The sequence below is a fragment of the Lactuca serriola genome, chromosome 1 (assembly GCF_051521515.1).
Source record: "Lactuca serriola cultivar US96UC23 chromosome 1, Lser_US96UC23_V15, whole genome shotgun sequence".
In the NCBI taxonomy this organism is placed as follows: Eukaryota; Viridiplantae; Streptophyta; class Magnoliopsida; order Asterales; family Asteraceae; genus Lactuca; species Lactuca serriola.
The window spans coordinates 160,293,078-160,305,698 of NC_136408.1; the positions used below are offsets into that span (position 1 = coordinate 160,293,078).

General features: G+C 31.0%; 1 protein-coding gene across 1 annotated transcript; it reads right to left on the reverse strand.

Annotated features, from left to right (window-relative positions):
• Positions 1–3,602: 3,602 nt before the first annotated feature.
• Positions 3,603–6,801, reverse strand: LOC145063547 (aspartic proteinase 36-like). Its single transcript, XM_079011145.1, has 10 exons — positions 6,530–6,801; positions 5,790–5,919; positions 5,449–5,696; positions 5,120–5,338; positions 4,844–5,009; positions 4,673–4,746; positions 4,316–4,412; positions 4,046–4,079; positions 3,884–3,955; positions 3,603–3,793 (listed from the first exon to the last, which is right to left on the reverse strand). Exons 1-10 carry the CDS (start codon positions 6,799–6,801, stop codon positions 3,603–3,605), a joined length of 1,503 nt encoding a protein of 500 aa, XP_078867271.1.
• Positions 6,802–12,621: the final 5,820 nt, after the last annotated feature.

The window sequence follows — 12,621 nt, forward strand, 5'->3', positions numbered from 1 at the left end:
AGTTGTATTCTATAGTGGTTTAAATTATATCCTAGAATCTTTCATGGATATTTCATTGTTATTGAAGTTTGTAACATTGATGGTTATAGGTTTTGCATCTTATGTTTGTTTCCTACAATCTGAAATACTTTTGTGTATTTATAGAATAATTAGTTGGCAAATACTACACCATATATAATGCTCAATTTATAACATATTTTATTCTTATAATTATTCTTTCATTGTTACATATATTTTTCTTTCTTAATTCCAGGAATGGGTTACAGATCCTCCATGTATAATAGCTCAGTTAACTTTAAGCTTCTTGGTGGTTTAATGGCATTGGAGTACACCTAAAGATTTGAAAGAAACTAAGCATATGCGAGGAAATAATTTCAAGCCCTAAAGATTCCTCCGTTACCATTGCTACAATGAGAAATAATTTTATTAAAAGGTACCGTTCATTCTAAAAGTCTACGGTCAGATAAATGAAAGTATGTTGCCCTTTCTATTATGATGGTTAAACGTTTCTAATTATGCAGTGAAATGTCTCATTTATATTCGACTGCAAGGGATAAAAACTGCAATATGTATCACTGGATTTTGTGGGTGAATCAACTGTTTTTCTAAGATATTTATTTTAGTTTTGGTTTTAAATTGAGGTTGTGATGTTGAGCCTAAGCCAATGTGGTATTTTAAAAGAAAGAGATGGTTGCATTTGTTCCTGGTCCTCAAGGTTCAAAGGATTGTCTATCAGGTGGTATATCAAGTTGGTGCTTACATCTTTAAAAATTAGCATATTTTACATGATTTCATCTTTTTGGTTTATTATATCAATTTCTAGCTTCATAAAAGTTTTTTTAATCTTATGGTTTTGTGTTGGTCAAGGGTCAAAGGTTATAGATGTCTACTATACTAGCTTACAGCCTACTTAAAGTTTTTTCCTGCATGTGTACGTCTTAGTGGTTATATCCTTTCTTTTGGTTTGTCCCATGTAATTTTTGTATTTTCAGGTTTTCAAAAGATCATCTATGTCGGTTTAATTAGTCCCATGTATTCTTTATCTTTTGATGATGATTAGGTGACAGAAAGAAGGCTTCATCGCCAAACTGTTTTCAAACCAGTTTCGGCTATTAAAAATGGTTCCGATTTTTAAATCCGGTTTATCCGGACTTGAAGTCTCAAAACCGTTATAACTAATTCTGGTTCCGGTCTGGTTTTCCGGTTTTAAATCTCATCCCTAGCCATAGTAGACATTAAGGTAAAATAATAATAGTAATTAGATAAAAATCAAAGTAAGATGCTATATGAGACAAAACATTTGAAAGGACATTGCTATTTCTTACATTTAGTGCAATCATTGGCTAAATACAATATTTAAAAATGTAATTACATCTATTTGCCTAATATAAGATTTTTAATTTCATTTTTTTATCTTCTTTGATTATTTTTTATCTTATTTTATATAAGTACTTTAAAAGTACAATGACATAATTGTCTATGTATGTATGTGCATTTGTGATTCTTAGTGATTGTGTCTGTGTGAATATGTCCATATAACTATGTATGTATGACTAAATGTGTTTGTAACTGTTAGTGATTGTGTATGTATGAATATGTCCATGTGACTATGTATATGTGACTAAATAGTAAAGACTTTGGTGTCATCGAGTTTGGGAATCCAAAAGACTATGAAAACTGAAAACCCCAACAAATCCACTCCATATTATCCAATTGTTAAAAATATTTTTTTTAATATGTTATCATAAATCAGAAATTATATATTTTCGGCACAATGGAGCTAACATAGGAAAACAAATATCCAACATACACAAAAACCATAAATACATTAAAAAATATATTGTTCATCGAAAAGAATGAATCATTGAACTGAAATAAATATTTAGTGATACTTGTCAATACATTATGTCTTATTTTTAATATGATATATTTCTTAAATCGAAAGTTCAATTGAAACTAATGGTCTGCAGAAAAAAAAAACTAATTGTAAAAAACTATTTGACGCCCGCCGCTTTACGCGGGTAATGACTAGTATATATATATATATATATATATATATATATATATATATATATATATATATATATATATATATACACGGACAAAAACAGGTAATACATTTGTTGGTATTCACGATGAAATTAAATTATTAACTACAATTGCACGATAATTAATGATAACTTCGCTCATTTTGGTTGTTTGTGAGACCATACAACACATGTATGCTCAAAGCAATGACCATGGATATATATATATATATATATATATATATATATATATATATATATATATATATATATATATATATATATATGGAAAAGTTGAATAGTGAACTATAATTATGAGTTTTTCAAGGAACCAAATCTTTTTTTCAATTTCTAGAACTTATTCTTAATCGAAAAAAAAAATCTAAAAATATCTAAATTCATATATTAACATTGTGAATGTGAAAAATATTTTTCGGATTCACCGTGTGAATCCGAATTCACGTTGTCAATTTTCGAAGATTCACATTGTGAATTTGACGTAAAAAAAATCGAATTTTATATCATTGGAAAAAGGATAAAAAGTTATGAATTTCTGTATTTTTAGTTTTTTTTTTTTTGATAAAAAATAAGTTCTAAAAGTTGAAAAAAAAATTGGTTTCTTGGTTAATTATGGTTCTTTATTGAACCTCACTATATATATATATATATATATATATATATATATATATATATATATATATATATATATATATATATATATATATAGCTACTATGGAAAACAAAAACACTATAAAACATAACAATGTATAAAAAAATATTTAGAGATCACAAAACTTATTTTGACTTTATAATGAAAAAATCGCAAGTTTTTTCTTTCAGCGAATTTAAAGAAAAACTTGCGATTTTTTCATATTTAAAGTCAAAAAAAAGTTTTATGATCTCTAAATATTTTTTTTTATATATTTTTATGATTTTTAAGGTTTTTTTTGTTTTCCATATAACCCTTATATATATATATATATATATATATATATATATATATATATATATATATATATATATATATATAGTTGTTACTGAAAACTAAGCATTAAATGAAAATAATGAAAATATTATTATGTAGGAGCAATGTTGGTTGCACTAAACACTTACGCAAAAAAAGATGCTTCATAAGAGAATGAAAAAATCTTTAACATGGGAGGAAACACACATCTGCAACAATATTTTTGGTGTACAAAATTCTACTAGGAGTAGTTTAATAGATATCGACCACATTAGTTGTACATGTTGGAAATAGCGAAAAAGTGGTATACCTTGACAGCATGCAATTTTGGCATGGTGATGGTTAAACGTGATGTGTAACAGTCGTACAAAGTGTCAAGTTTACGTGTATTTTACAGTATATCAAGTTGCATACAAAACATGTATATAGTGCATCCTCTAGCCAATCTAAATGAGGGAGTAATACCAACAAAAGATCATTTACCCCCTACAATTAAGAATCAAGTAATGTTTGGATTTTTCATTTACATGAAGATGTATTTGTTTTTATGAATTCAATTACAATGTTATTTTATATCCACTAGCTTGTAAAATTAAAGCATACATATTAAATTAAAGGGACATATCAATAGCTTGAAAACCAAGAAACATCATCGTCAGTTGTGCTATGGAGGCAATAACAATGACTGGAATTTGTTGGTGACTTCTAATCCACAATGATTTACCACTACTAATGTGACTGGGGTTTACAACTTCACCGCTACTGCTACTTGAGTTGGAGGAGACTTCTACAATTGAAAAACCTAACAACATATTGAACAACATAATTTAATATTTTATTGTCTATGTCTATCAAAATAGAATTTATTCATTTGTTTTATAGATAAACTCACAGTCATAGTCTGCCCATCCAATCCGTTGAGCATCCAAATCGTAAACAATAAACTTGTTTTTAAGAACAAGGTCTGATCAATAACCGAGTGAAAAAATTAAAAAAATAAAATAAAAGCAAAGTCAATTATTGGGTTTTTATGTTTCATTATTATAATTTATACCTCCTAAAATAGTAATTCCTTTCTCGGGACTCCTCTAAAAGCCCATGCACCACACCTCAGCCCCACTCTATCATATTGCAACAATCATATCAAGATTCAAGTAAAAATATAAGTTAATTAGGCTGTATTTTTTACACAAACTATCTAGGACTATTTTTGTACCAACGATATAGGTCCCAACCCCCATAACATCAAATACAATACAACTAGTTTTGCTTTATCTTGTCCAAATTATCAAATGCGAACTTAACATAAGGCTACATAACATACCTTGGAGCTTTGGAGAGAAAGGTAGTCTTGAGGTCTTAAATGCATTGAAGCACCCCCGAAAAAGTTCAAACTTACGATGGGAAATATATTAGAGACACTGAAATTATAATAAAATCTAATTATTAAAATTATATAAGCACGTATCATATCGAATGATACAACAAAGGATTAACACTCGTTTAGTCTCAAAAACTAGATTTGAAATTTAAGGGTATATATATGACAATTTGTAGTAGTTGAAGTCTAAAATCGGTATAAAGAACTAAAGATGGACTGATTGACATTTAACTAGTAAGGACAAAAAAGGGAGGAATATAAGTGCCAATTTAACTACAAAAAGTTTTAAAGGTTGTAAACCTGGAAGTAATTGAATAACAAGGATTTCCATTTGATGTACGTTGTTGTACGGACAACAAAACCGACTTTGTGATCTGCACCAACAGAAGTAATACCTCAATGATGACACATTAAGAAATAAAAATATCATTTTATAAAGTTTTGCTGATAGAATTTTTCGATTGTACTTACAGCATCTACAAAAGGGGTGTAAGCCTCTTCAGTAAGGTATGCCAGAGTTGTTCCCGAGTCAATTATTGTTCCAGCTTTATCATTATTTATTGCAAATACTGATGGATCAATGGATAATCTTTTACCATTGATCGAAATACTATGCAAATGTGTACTATAATACCCCCTGCAAACGTACATGGAATGAAATTAGAGATAGTTGGTGTTTCTTTTGACTCAATGGTAAAAAATATATATAAAGGTTTTCTTTTAACTTAATACAGAAAGAAAACTTACTGTGATTTGACAAGTGGAGTAAAAATGATATTTGGCACCGTTGGCTGACCTATAACCAAAATCCCACCTCCATCAGCAAGACAATGTGCGAATGAATTTGGAGCAATCCCTTGCGAAGAAAGTTGGGATATGACAGATAAACCTTGTCGCCCCAATCCCAAAACCCCATCAACTGCTCCATCAGATGTAGCTAAGATCCCAGTTTCCATTGTGCTACAACTGTTGCATAATTCAATAAATCAACGATCTTATTTAAGAGAGTGAAATGATACCGTAACTCCGAAAAAAAAGGAAGCAAAGGGGAAGTATATAAAAAAATGATAACTTACCCGAATACCACAGAAGCGGAAACGTTTGATGATTTTGTATCTGTAAGAAGTGTCTTTAAATGAATTAAGTCAGATACATAATGACCTAATGTTGCACTACCGTCTCCATAGTGAATTGTGTAAGTGCACTGATTATGTGAACATGAGCTGGAATTATAAGTTTGACCCGCTTGAGAACATATTTGGTCTGAACATGAGATAGGAGAAGATGTTGATGAGCTTGAAGGGTCATACAATGTAATAGGAATCTATTCAAAGAAAGAAAAAATCATATACGTAGTAGTTAATTCACAAAAGTCACACCTTATAAAAAAAGAAATTATAAGAAATGATGAACATACATTAAATTTGCTTGATGTAGGGCAATCAATGCAAGGCTTGCAACCGACCCATAAGACATCACTTCCTGTGTCAATTTGTACATAATAGTCTTTTGGAGGAGATCCCAATTTGACTTTTGTGAAATACAACCTACAAGATAACCAAATTACAATATATCAATGCTCTTGACTCATGATACATAATCTTTAAGATGTTAGTTTAAGAGAAAACATTTAGTAACAAATTGTTTTCTAAAAGGAATTTTAAAGCACAAGCAATGAAATCAATAATCTTTTAATTTCCGTTTTGGTAACTACTTAGAGCCAATCTCGAGGTAACTACAAGGAATACATATACACTATATAAATTACTATAGCTAAGCACTTACAAATATATTTAAAATACATATATTTCTTTGATAAACCCAAAACAAGGAACAGGGTCAGGGTCTCAGGGACTAAAAAGCCAATAAATAGAAATCTTAAAGTAAACTCATGTATCCTATGATGATATAAATTGCTAAATCAAAACACTTAGAAGATAATACAGCGATCAGCAGCTGAAGGATATTTATATATTTTTTTCAGTGACACTATCTAAATGCAACGAAGGCCCAAAAAATAAGCATATATGGCCATAACAGATAATTAGTAACGAAATTAATCAAGTTCACGAATGAGGATGATAACTGATAAATACTAGAAATTTTAAAATGAAAAAACAAAAAGTTTAAGAGAGTTGTGTATATATAGTAGTGTACCCAACAACATGAGCATCATAACTTCCTTCAGCAGCGAATTCTATAATACCTCTTGGAGAAGTATCCTTCTGTAACATCATCCTCCCATGTCTCAAACTATCTCTCTTTCTAAGCTCACTCAACTCAATTCTACTGTTCACCGGAAAAGCTTTTTCTAGAGTGAAAGTGGCCGGAAACGCAGATAGAACAACCACCGCCTGCAGTAACACAACGGCGGCGAGTAGTGTTGTCGATGTAACCACATTTCTGACAATAATATAAACCCTCCTCATTCCTTATCTCTTTCCCTTTCTATTCTTCCCTCGGACAAATAATCAAGGTTAATCAACCTGTCTATAAATATTCTTTTCTCGTAGGGATATTACCTGTAATTTTTAAAATAAGCTACACAAGTGATCCCTCTTAACTTACAGGTTTAGTACAATATCACAATTTTGTTGGTGGTTTTATAGAAATAAAGATGACGAAAGTAACTCACATAATAACACTTTAAACAAAAGCTATTGATCTATCTTTTTTATAGTTTACTTCACTTTTTATGATGCATCTCCCTTACATTTACTAAAAACGTAAGTATTTACATTTGCTAAAAATGTAACACGTATCTTTATATTAAAGAAATACTTAAGAATGAAGAAAACTTAATGATCAAGGATCCTAACGAATGATAATTAGTTAGTTAGTCATGACATATTGCTCATATTAGTGGTAGCTAGGCCAACTCCGTTAATTCAATTATGTCAAAACCAAAACGTTTGGATAACTCGCTTGCATGGCATCTTTTTTTTTTTTTTTTCTAATCTTTTTTTTGAAGGAATCATTAATAGATTAAGATTATTTTTATTAATGTTTACCCCTTATTTTAAACTAGTTACTTGATTCCTTATTTTAAACTAGTTACTTTGTTTATTAGTGTTAATCCCTTAATATGCATTCGCTGCTCTCTGCATTCATTCAACAAACGAGAGACCCAATTCGTCCCATGTTAAACCGTTCTTCAGTTTCTTTATGGATAGTGACCGTCCAAATATCTTGGGCCGAGAGCATAAAAAAGCCCCTTAAATTTGAGTTTAATTAAGGACAAAACCATGAAACACTATAGTTTGGCAAAAATCCAGTTAAGCATTATATTTTATTTTGTTCTAAAATAATGCTTATGTTTGATAAAAAAAAAATACTAGTAACAAGATAATATGACAATCACTAAACCCACCAAAATTTCACATACTTTTACGAACATATATTATATTCTAGGAAATATTAGATAAAATCTAAGTCTTAATATTTTGGGTCAGTTTACGGTTTAATCATAATATTTATTTCTGAACAGAAAAGTCTCGAGTATCCAATTTTATACGATAATCTCTCATTTTTCTCTTGAAAAAAAAAAAACAAAAACTTTTTCGTTTATTTGGGCTTATAAAAAATCGTGACCTTTCTGTTCAAAAAATAAAAGTTGATTAAATCGTAAACTAGCTCAAAATATTGGAACTTTATCAGAGATTTCCTTATTTTTTAATAAAGAATAAATTGTGATCATTGAATCGGGTTTTCGTCAAACTATAATGGTTATAAATGATTTTTTTAAACTTAAAATAAAAGAAAAGTTACATGAAGAGCTATTTATATAAAATGAATTCTAGGTAATTCAACTCTAAGGTGTTGTTTGGTTCGCAGAATGTAGCTGAAGGAATTTGAATTTGAATTGGGAAATGAATTTGTTAATTGAATCCAATTCTATATGCTGTTTGATTGGCAATAAACGGAATTAAAATTAATTTTAGATTATGTTTGGTTTATAGGAAATTGAATTGGAATTCATATAAAATGATATAATTACTCTTTTTGCATGTTAATTTTACCTTGTTTTCTAACTTATATGTAAAGATACAATATATAAATTATAAAAACAATAAAATTTCAATAGTGGTGAAGGGGCGATAGCGGTGGTAGCGGCGAAAGTGATGGTAGCAGTAACATTGATGGGTGGCGGTGATGGTGGCAGCAATAGTGGTGGGTGGCGATGATGGTGGCAGCAACGGTGGTGGTGGCATTAATTGTGGTGGCAGTGATGGTGGTGATGGTAGCAGTGGTGGCTGGTGGCAGTGACAGTGTTAGCGGTGGTAGTGGTGGCTTGTGGCAACGTTGGTGGTGGTCGTGAGTGATGGTAGGGGCGACGTCGATGGTGGTGATGATTGCAGTGGCAATGATAGTAGTGGTCGTCACAGTAGTATTATTAGTGGTGGTGATGGTGGTGGTGGGTGTGGTGGCGATGGTAGTGGCGGTGATGGTGGTCGCAACGTTGGTAGTGGCGGTAACAGTGTTAACGGTGGTAGTGGCGGCTTGTGGCAACGTTGGTGATGGTCGTGAGTGATGATAATGGCGACGTCGATGGTGGTGATGATTGCAGTGGCAATGGTGGTTGTGGTGGTCGCAGAAGTATTATTAGTGGTGGTAATTCTACGACGAACGAAGCCAATTCTGACGAGATCGGCAACTGCAATGTTGATGAAGAAAGAAATGACTATTAATTAGAGGCTGCCCGTGGAGAAGGTGCAATCGAAGGGAGGCAAAGGCAACATTGGAAGGGGCTGAATTGGAAAAGAGATCTGAAGAAGTGGCCAGCCGATCAGGAGACACAAGGCTTAGAGGCAGGGGTCATCTAAGTAGGAGGTAGAAGTAGATGATGTAGTGGAAGAAACCGATGAAAGAGCTCTAGTTTGGTGCCGATGGCTATTTTATTATTTAGGCAGAAAAGTGACAAAAATGAAAAATATGAAACATAATGAAGACACCTCTGATGACTATTAGAGAAGGTCGTCGGAGGTAGAAGGCGATGGCAGTTGAGTATTAACGTAAAGCTCTGATACTATGTTAGATAATAGATTGATAGATTCTCAAAAGACAATTACATAAGAATATATACACAATACCTAAAACCTAATGACAAAACCCTAAAGGGTTTGGGCCTAAACCCTAAGTTTTGCCATTAGGTTTTAAGTATTCTCTATATATTCTTATGTAATTGTCTTTTGAAAATCAGTCAATCTATTATCTAACAATATATTCACATAGCTTCAGTTGGAGAATTTAAAAAAGTTAACAACCAAATGATGGGAGACAAGTTTGTTACAGAGCTAAATAATATTTAAAAGCAACAAGAAATTTGTCAAATATGTTATTTAAGCTTTACCGGTTTAAAAATCCAAACTGTTCTTTATTTTCCAGACTTTTATTAATACATTTGTTAAAATGTTACCTAGTTTTGCCGTCATAAAATAATAGGACATAAATTTTGTCAAACACGTTATTTCAGTTTTGCAAATACAAAAGGATGCATTAGTTTTATATGAAATTTAAAAGACATATATATCGACATAAAGGAAACAGGTGGATGGCTTTATACTCCAACAAGGATAAATTTAACATTACCATTTTGCTCTACTCTCTTTAAATTGGTGAGATCTGTGTTCCTTATTGTGATTATTGTTGGAAAGTATTTTTAACCCTTGGTAGTTTAAAATAGTTTGCCAATACTTATACATCAAAAAATATTTGATTGCGTAGGGGACCGATGACTATGTTTGTTGCGGCATGCTTTTTTGACTAAGTTGAAAAGTTACCTAAAAAACGTATTTTCCTTTGTGATGCGTGGTATTAGCTTTTAGTCCTGAATTATAACATTATATTTGAAAATGAATTCACCAAAAGTATGTACAAAATAATAAATTTTCTAATCTTTCAGATTTTCCATCATATTCATAAAAGAATATAGACGGGAACATTTACAAACATCAACAAAGACTATTTGGAAAAAATATCTAATCTGCAAGATGATTTTGTAGCTCAAGCATGTACAGTAAGATTATTTGGAAAAAATATCTATCATTTTTTAAGCTATAATTTCAATTTTATTGATACCATTGATTTTTGCAAAACATTCAAGATTCATATCTAGTTTCCACTCACCCAATACTATTAATTAGATTTTGAAAAATATATGTCATTCTTTTTAAGTTATAATTTCAATATTATTGATACCATTGATTTTTGCAAAACATTTAAGATTCATATCTTTCTAGTGTTCGTTCACCCAATGTTATTCATAGATTGTATCCCTTTGAGAGGGAACTACGTTTCATTAGTGTTCATATTAGTTGCTATTATGGATGGAAACTGTGAGTTCGTGCCTATAATGTTTGGTCATGGTGTCACACACGCTGTCCATTCTTGTTCTTGGTTCTCGGTGAGACTGAAGAAATGTCTTAGGGAACGTTAGGTAAGTTGCATTCATCAACAAAATATCTTCTTTCATAGATATTTCCCTCACTTATGTATTCCCAAATTTCTAAAGAGGGTGTTATTATAAAAATTTATAAGAATTTATATACTAGGCATGGCCGTAATGTCACAGTGGAATGTTTGTTTAAGCAGACATGCGAATCCTATACAATGTTTGATTTTGATGTAAAATTAGGTAGACATTATTGTGCAATCAAGAATTCTAGAAGAGGCAATATAGGAGTCCGGCTTGACAATATTGGTCACGTAAAAAGGACAAAGGCTTTATTCCCTAAAGCCCGTTTGAACATAATGGATATTGGTATTCACGATGAAATTAAATTATTAACTACAGTTGCACGATAATTAATGATAACTTCGCTCATTGTAGTTGTTTGTGAGACCATACAACGCATGTATGCTCAACGCAATGACCATGTGTGTGTATATATATATATATATATATATATATATATATATATATATATATATATATATATATATATATATATATATATATAAATCATAATATAATGATAAGAGAAAATTTATTAATTTATAAAGATAGATACTTCAAACTACAACACACTACTACAAAAAAGGCTATAAAACCCGGTTAATATGGCTAATAGAACCCGGTTTTGCAACAGGGTTATATGAAGGCGAGTCTTATGTGAAAGTATAAAAAGAACCCGATTTTGCAACCGGGTCTTATTAGGAAAATAGAGCCCGGTTTTACTTATGCAATCGGGTCTAATGAATTCAATAATATAGCCACTTTTCCTTTATGAAATAACGTCTGATGAGGCCAGTTAAGACTTTACACATACCACCAATTCCACAATCCCATGAGCATCCAAACAGAAGATAAAAATTTGCCAACATAAAAACATGAAAGAGCAAGCAAAGAAACCTTCAACTACTTAATTAGGTAGATTCAACATTAAACAAAATATTTCAATTTAAAATGACCAGTTGCTAATACCAACAATAAAGTTCAAACAATAATGAACATATTGTTAATTAAGTTAAACAATTGTTATAACTGACTAAATACAAAAGCTAAAACTAGCAATGACGGTTCTAATCATAGTGAGTCTAGCCTTCATCATTGTGCCTCTTGATTTGCCATAACTAAACATGAAAGAAGAACCAGGTTAGAACATCATATGCAGGGTAGGTGTTCTTAGTTTGGCACACATTGGTTAAAGTTAAACTAAAAGTTTGATGTTGTAAATATTAAAAACTAACCAGATATGCCTTTCTAGCCAACCAGATCTTTCATATATTTGTTCAGGAATTGTGTTGCCCACTTAACAACAGTTGAAAACAAGGTGGTTTAAGAAAAAGGAGTTGTGTCATTCCAAGGGGTAGCGGTCTATAAAAATATAAATTACAATTGTTATATTAGAAAGATAGAGTATATTGTGATAGACAAATGACAAAAAAAATATTTAAGTACTTACTCTACTCAAGAATCCGTGTTGTTCAACCATCACAAAATCTGTCATCCATTTCATTACATAATACCCGCATTCCCAATCACCTGGTTGTTGGTTGCACTAAATTGTAACCACAAATGTACACTAATCAAACAAGTGAAATACAAAATCCATTTTTTTGGATATAGTGACATGAATTACCTCAGCGAGCGTCCAACTAATTGGATTTGATACGTCTTTCCCATACCTTGCAAAAGCCCTAAAAAGGAAAAATTAGTGTTGTAATAAAAAAATAGAAAAGAAAGCCAATTTTAAGATATTTCTTACGTGCGAACATGTTTCTTGAGTAGGTAATAGGTATCCATAGGC

Coding starts and splice junctions, on each gene's coding strand:
- LOC145063547 (XM_079011145.1), bottom strand. CDS start 6,801: ATGAGGAGGGTTTATATTATTGTCAGAAATGTGGTTACATCGACAACA. Junction 5,920..6,529: donor TATGATGCTCATGTTGTTGG/GTACACTACTAT, acceptor GTTATCTTGTAG/GTTGTATTTCACAAAAGTCA. Junction 5,010..5,119: donor ACTCCACTTGTCAAATCACA/GTAAGTTTTCTT, acceptor GTACGTTTGCAG/GGGGTATTATAGTACACATT.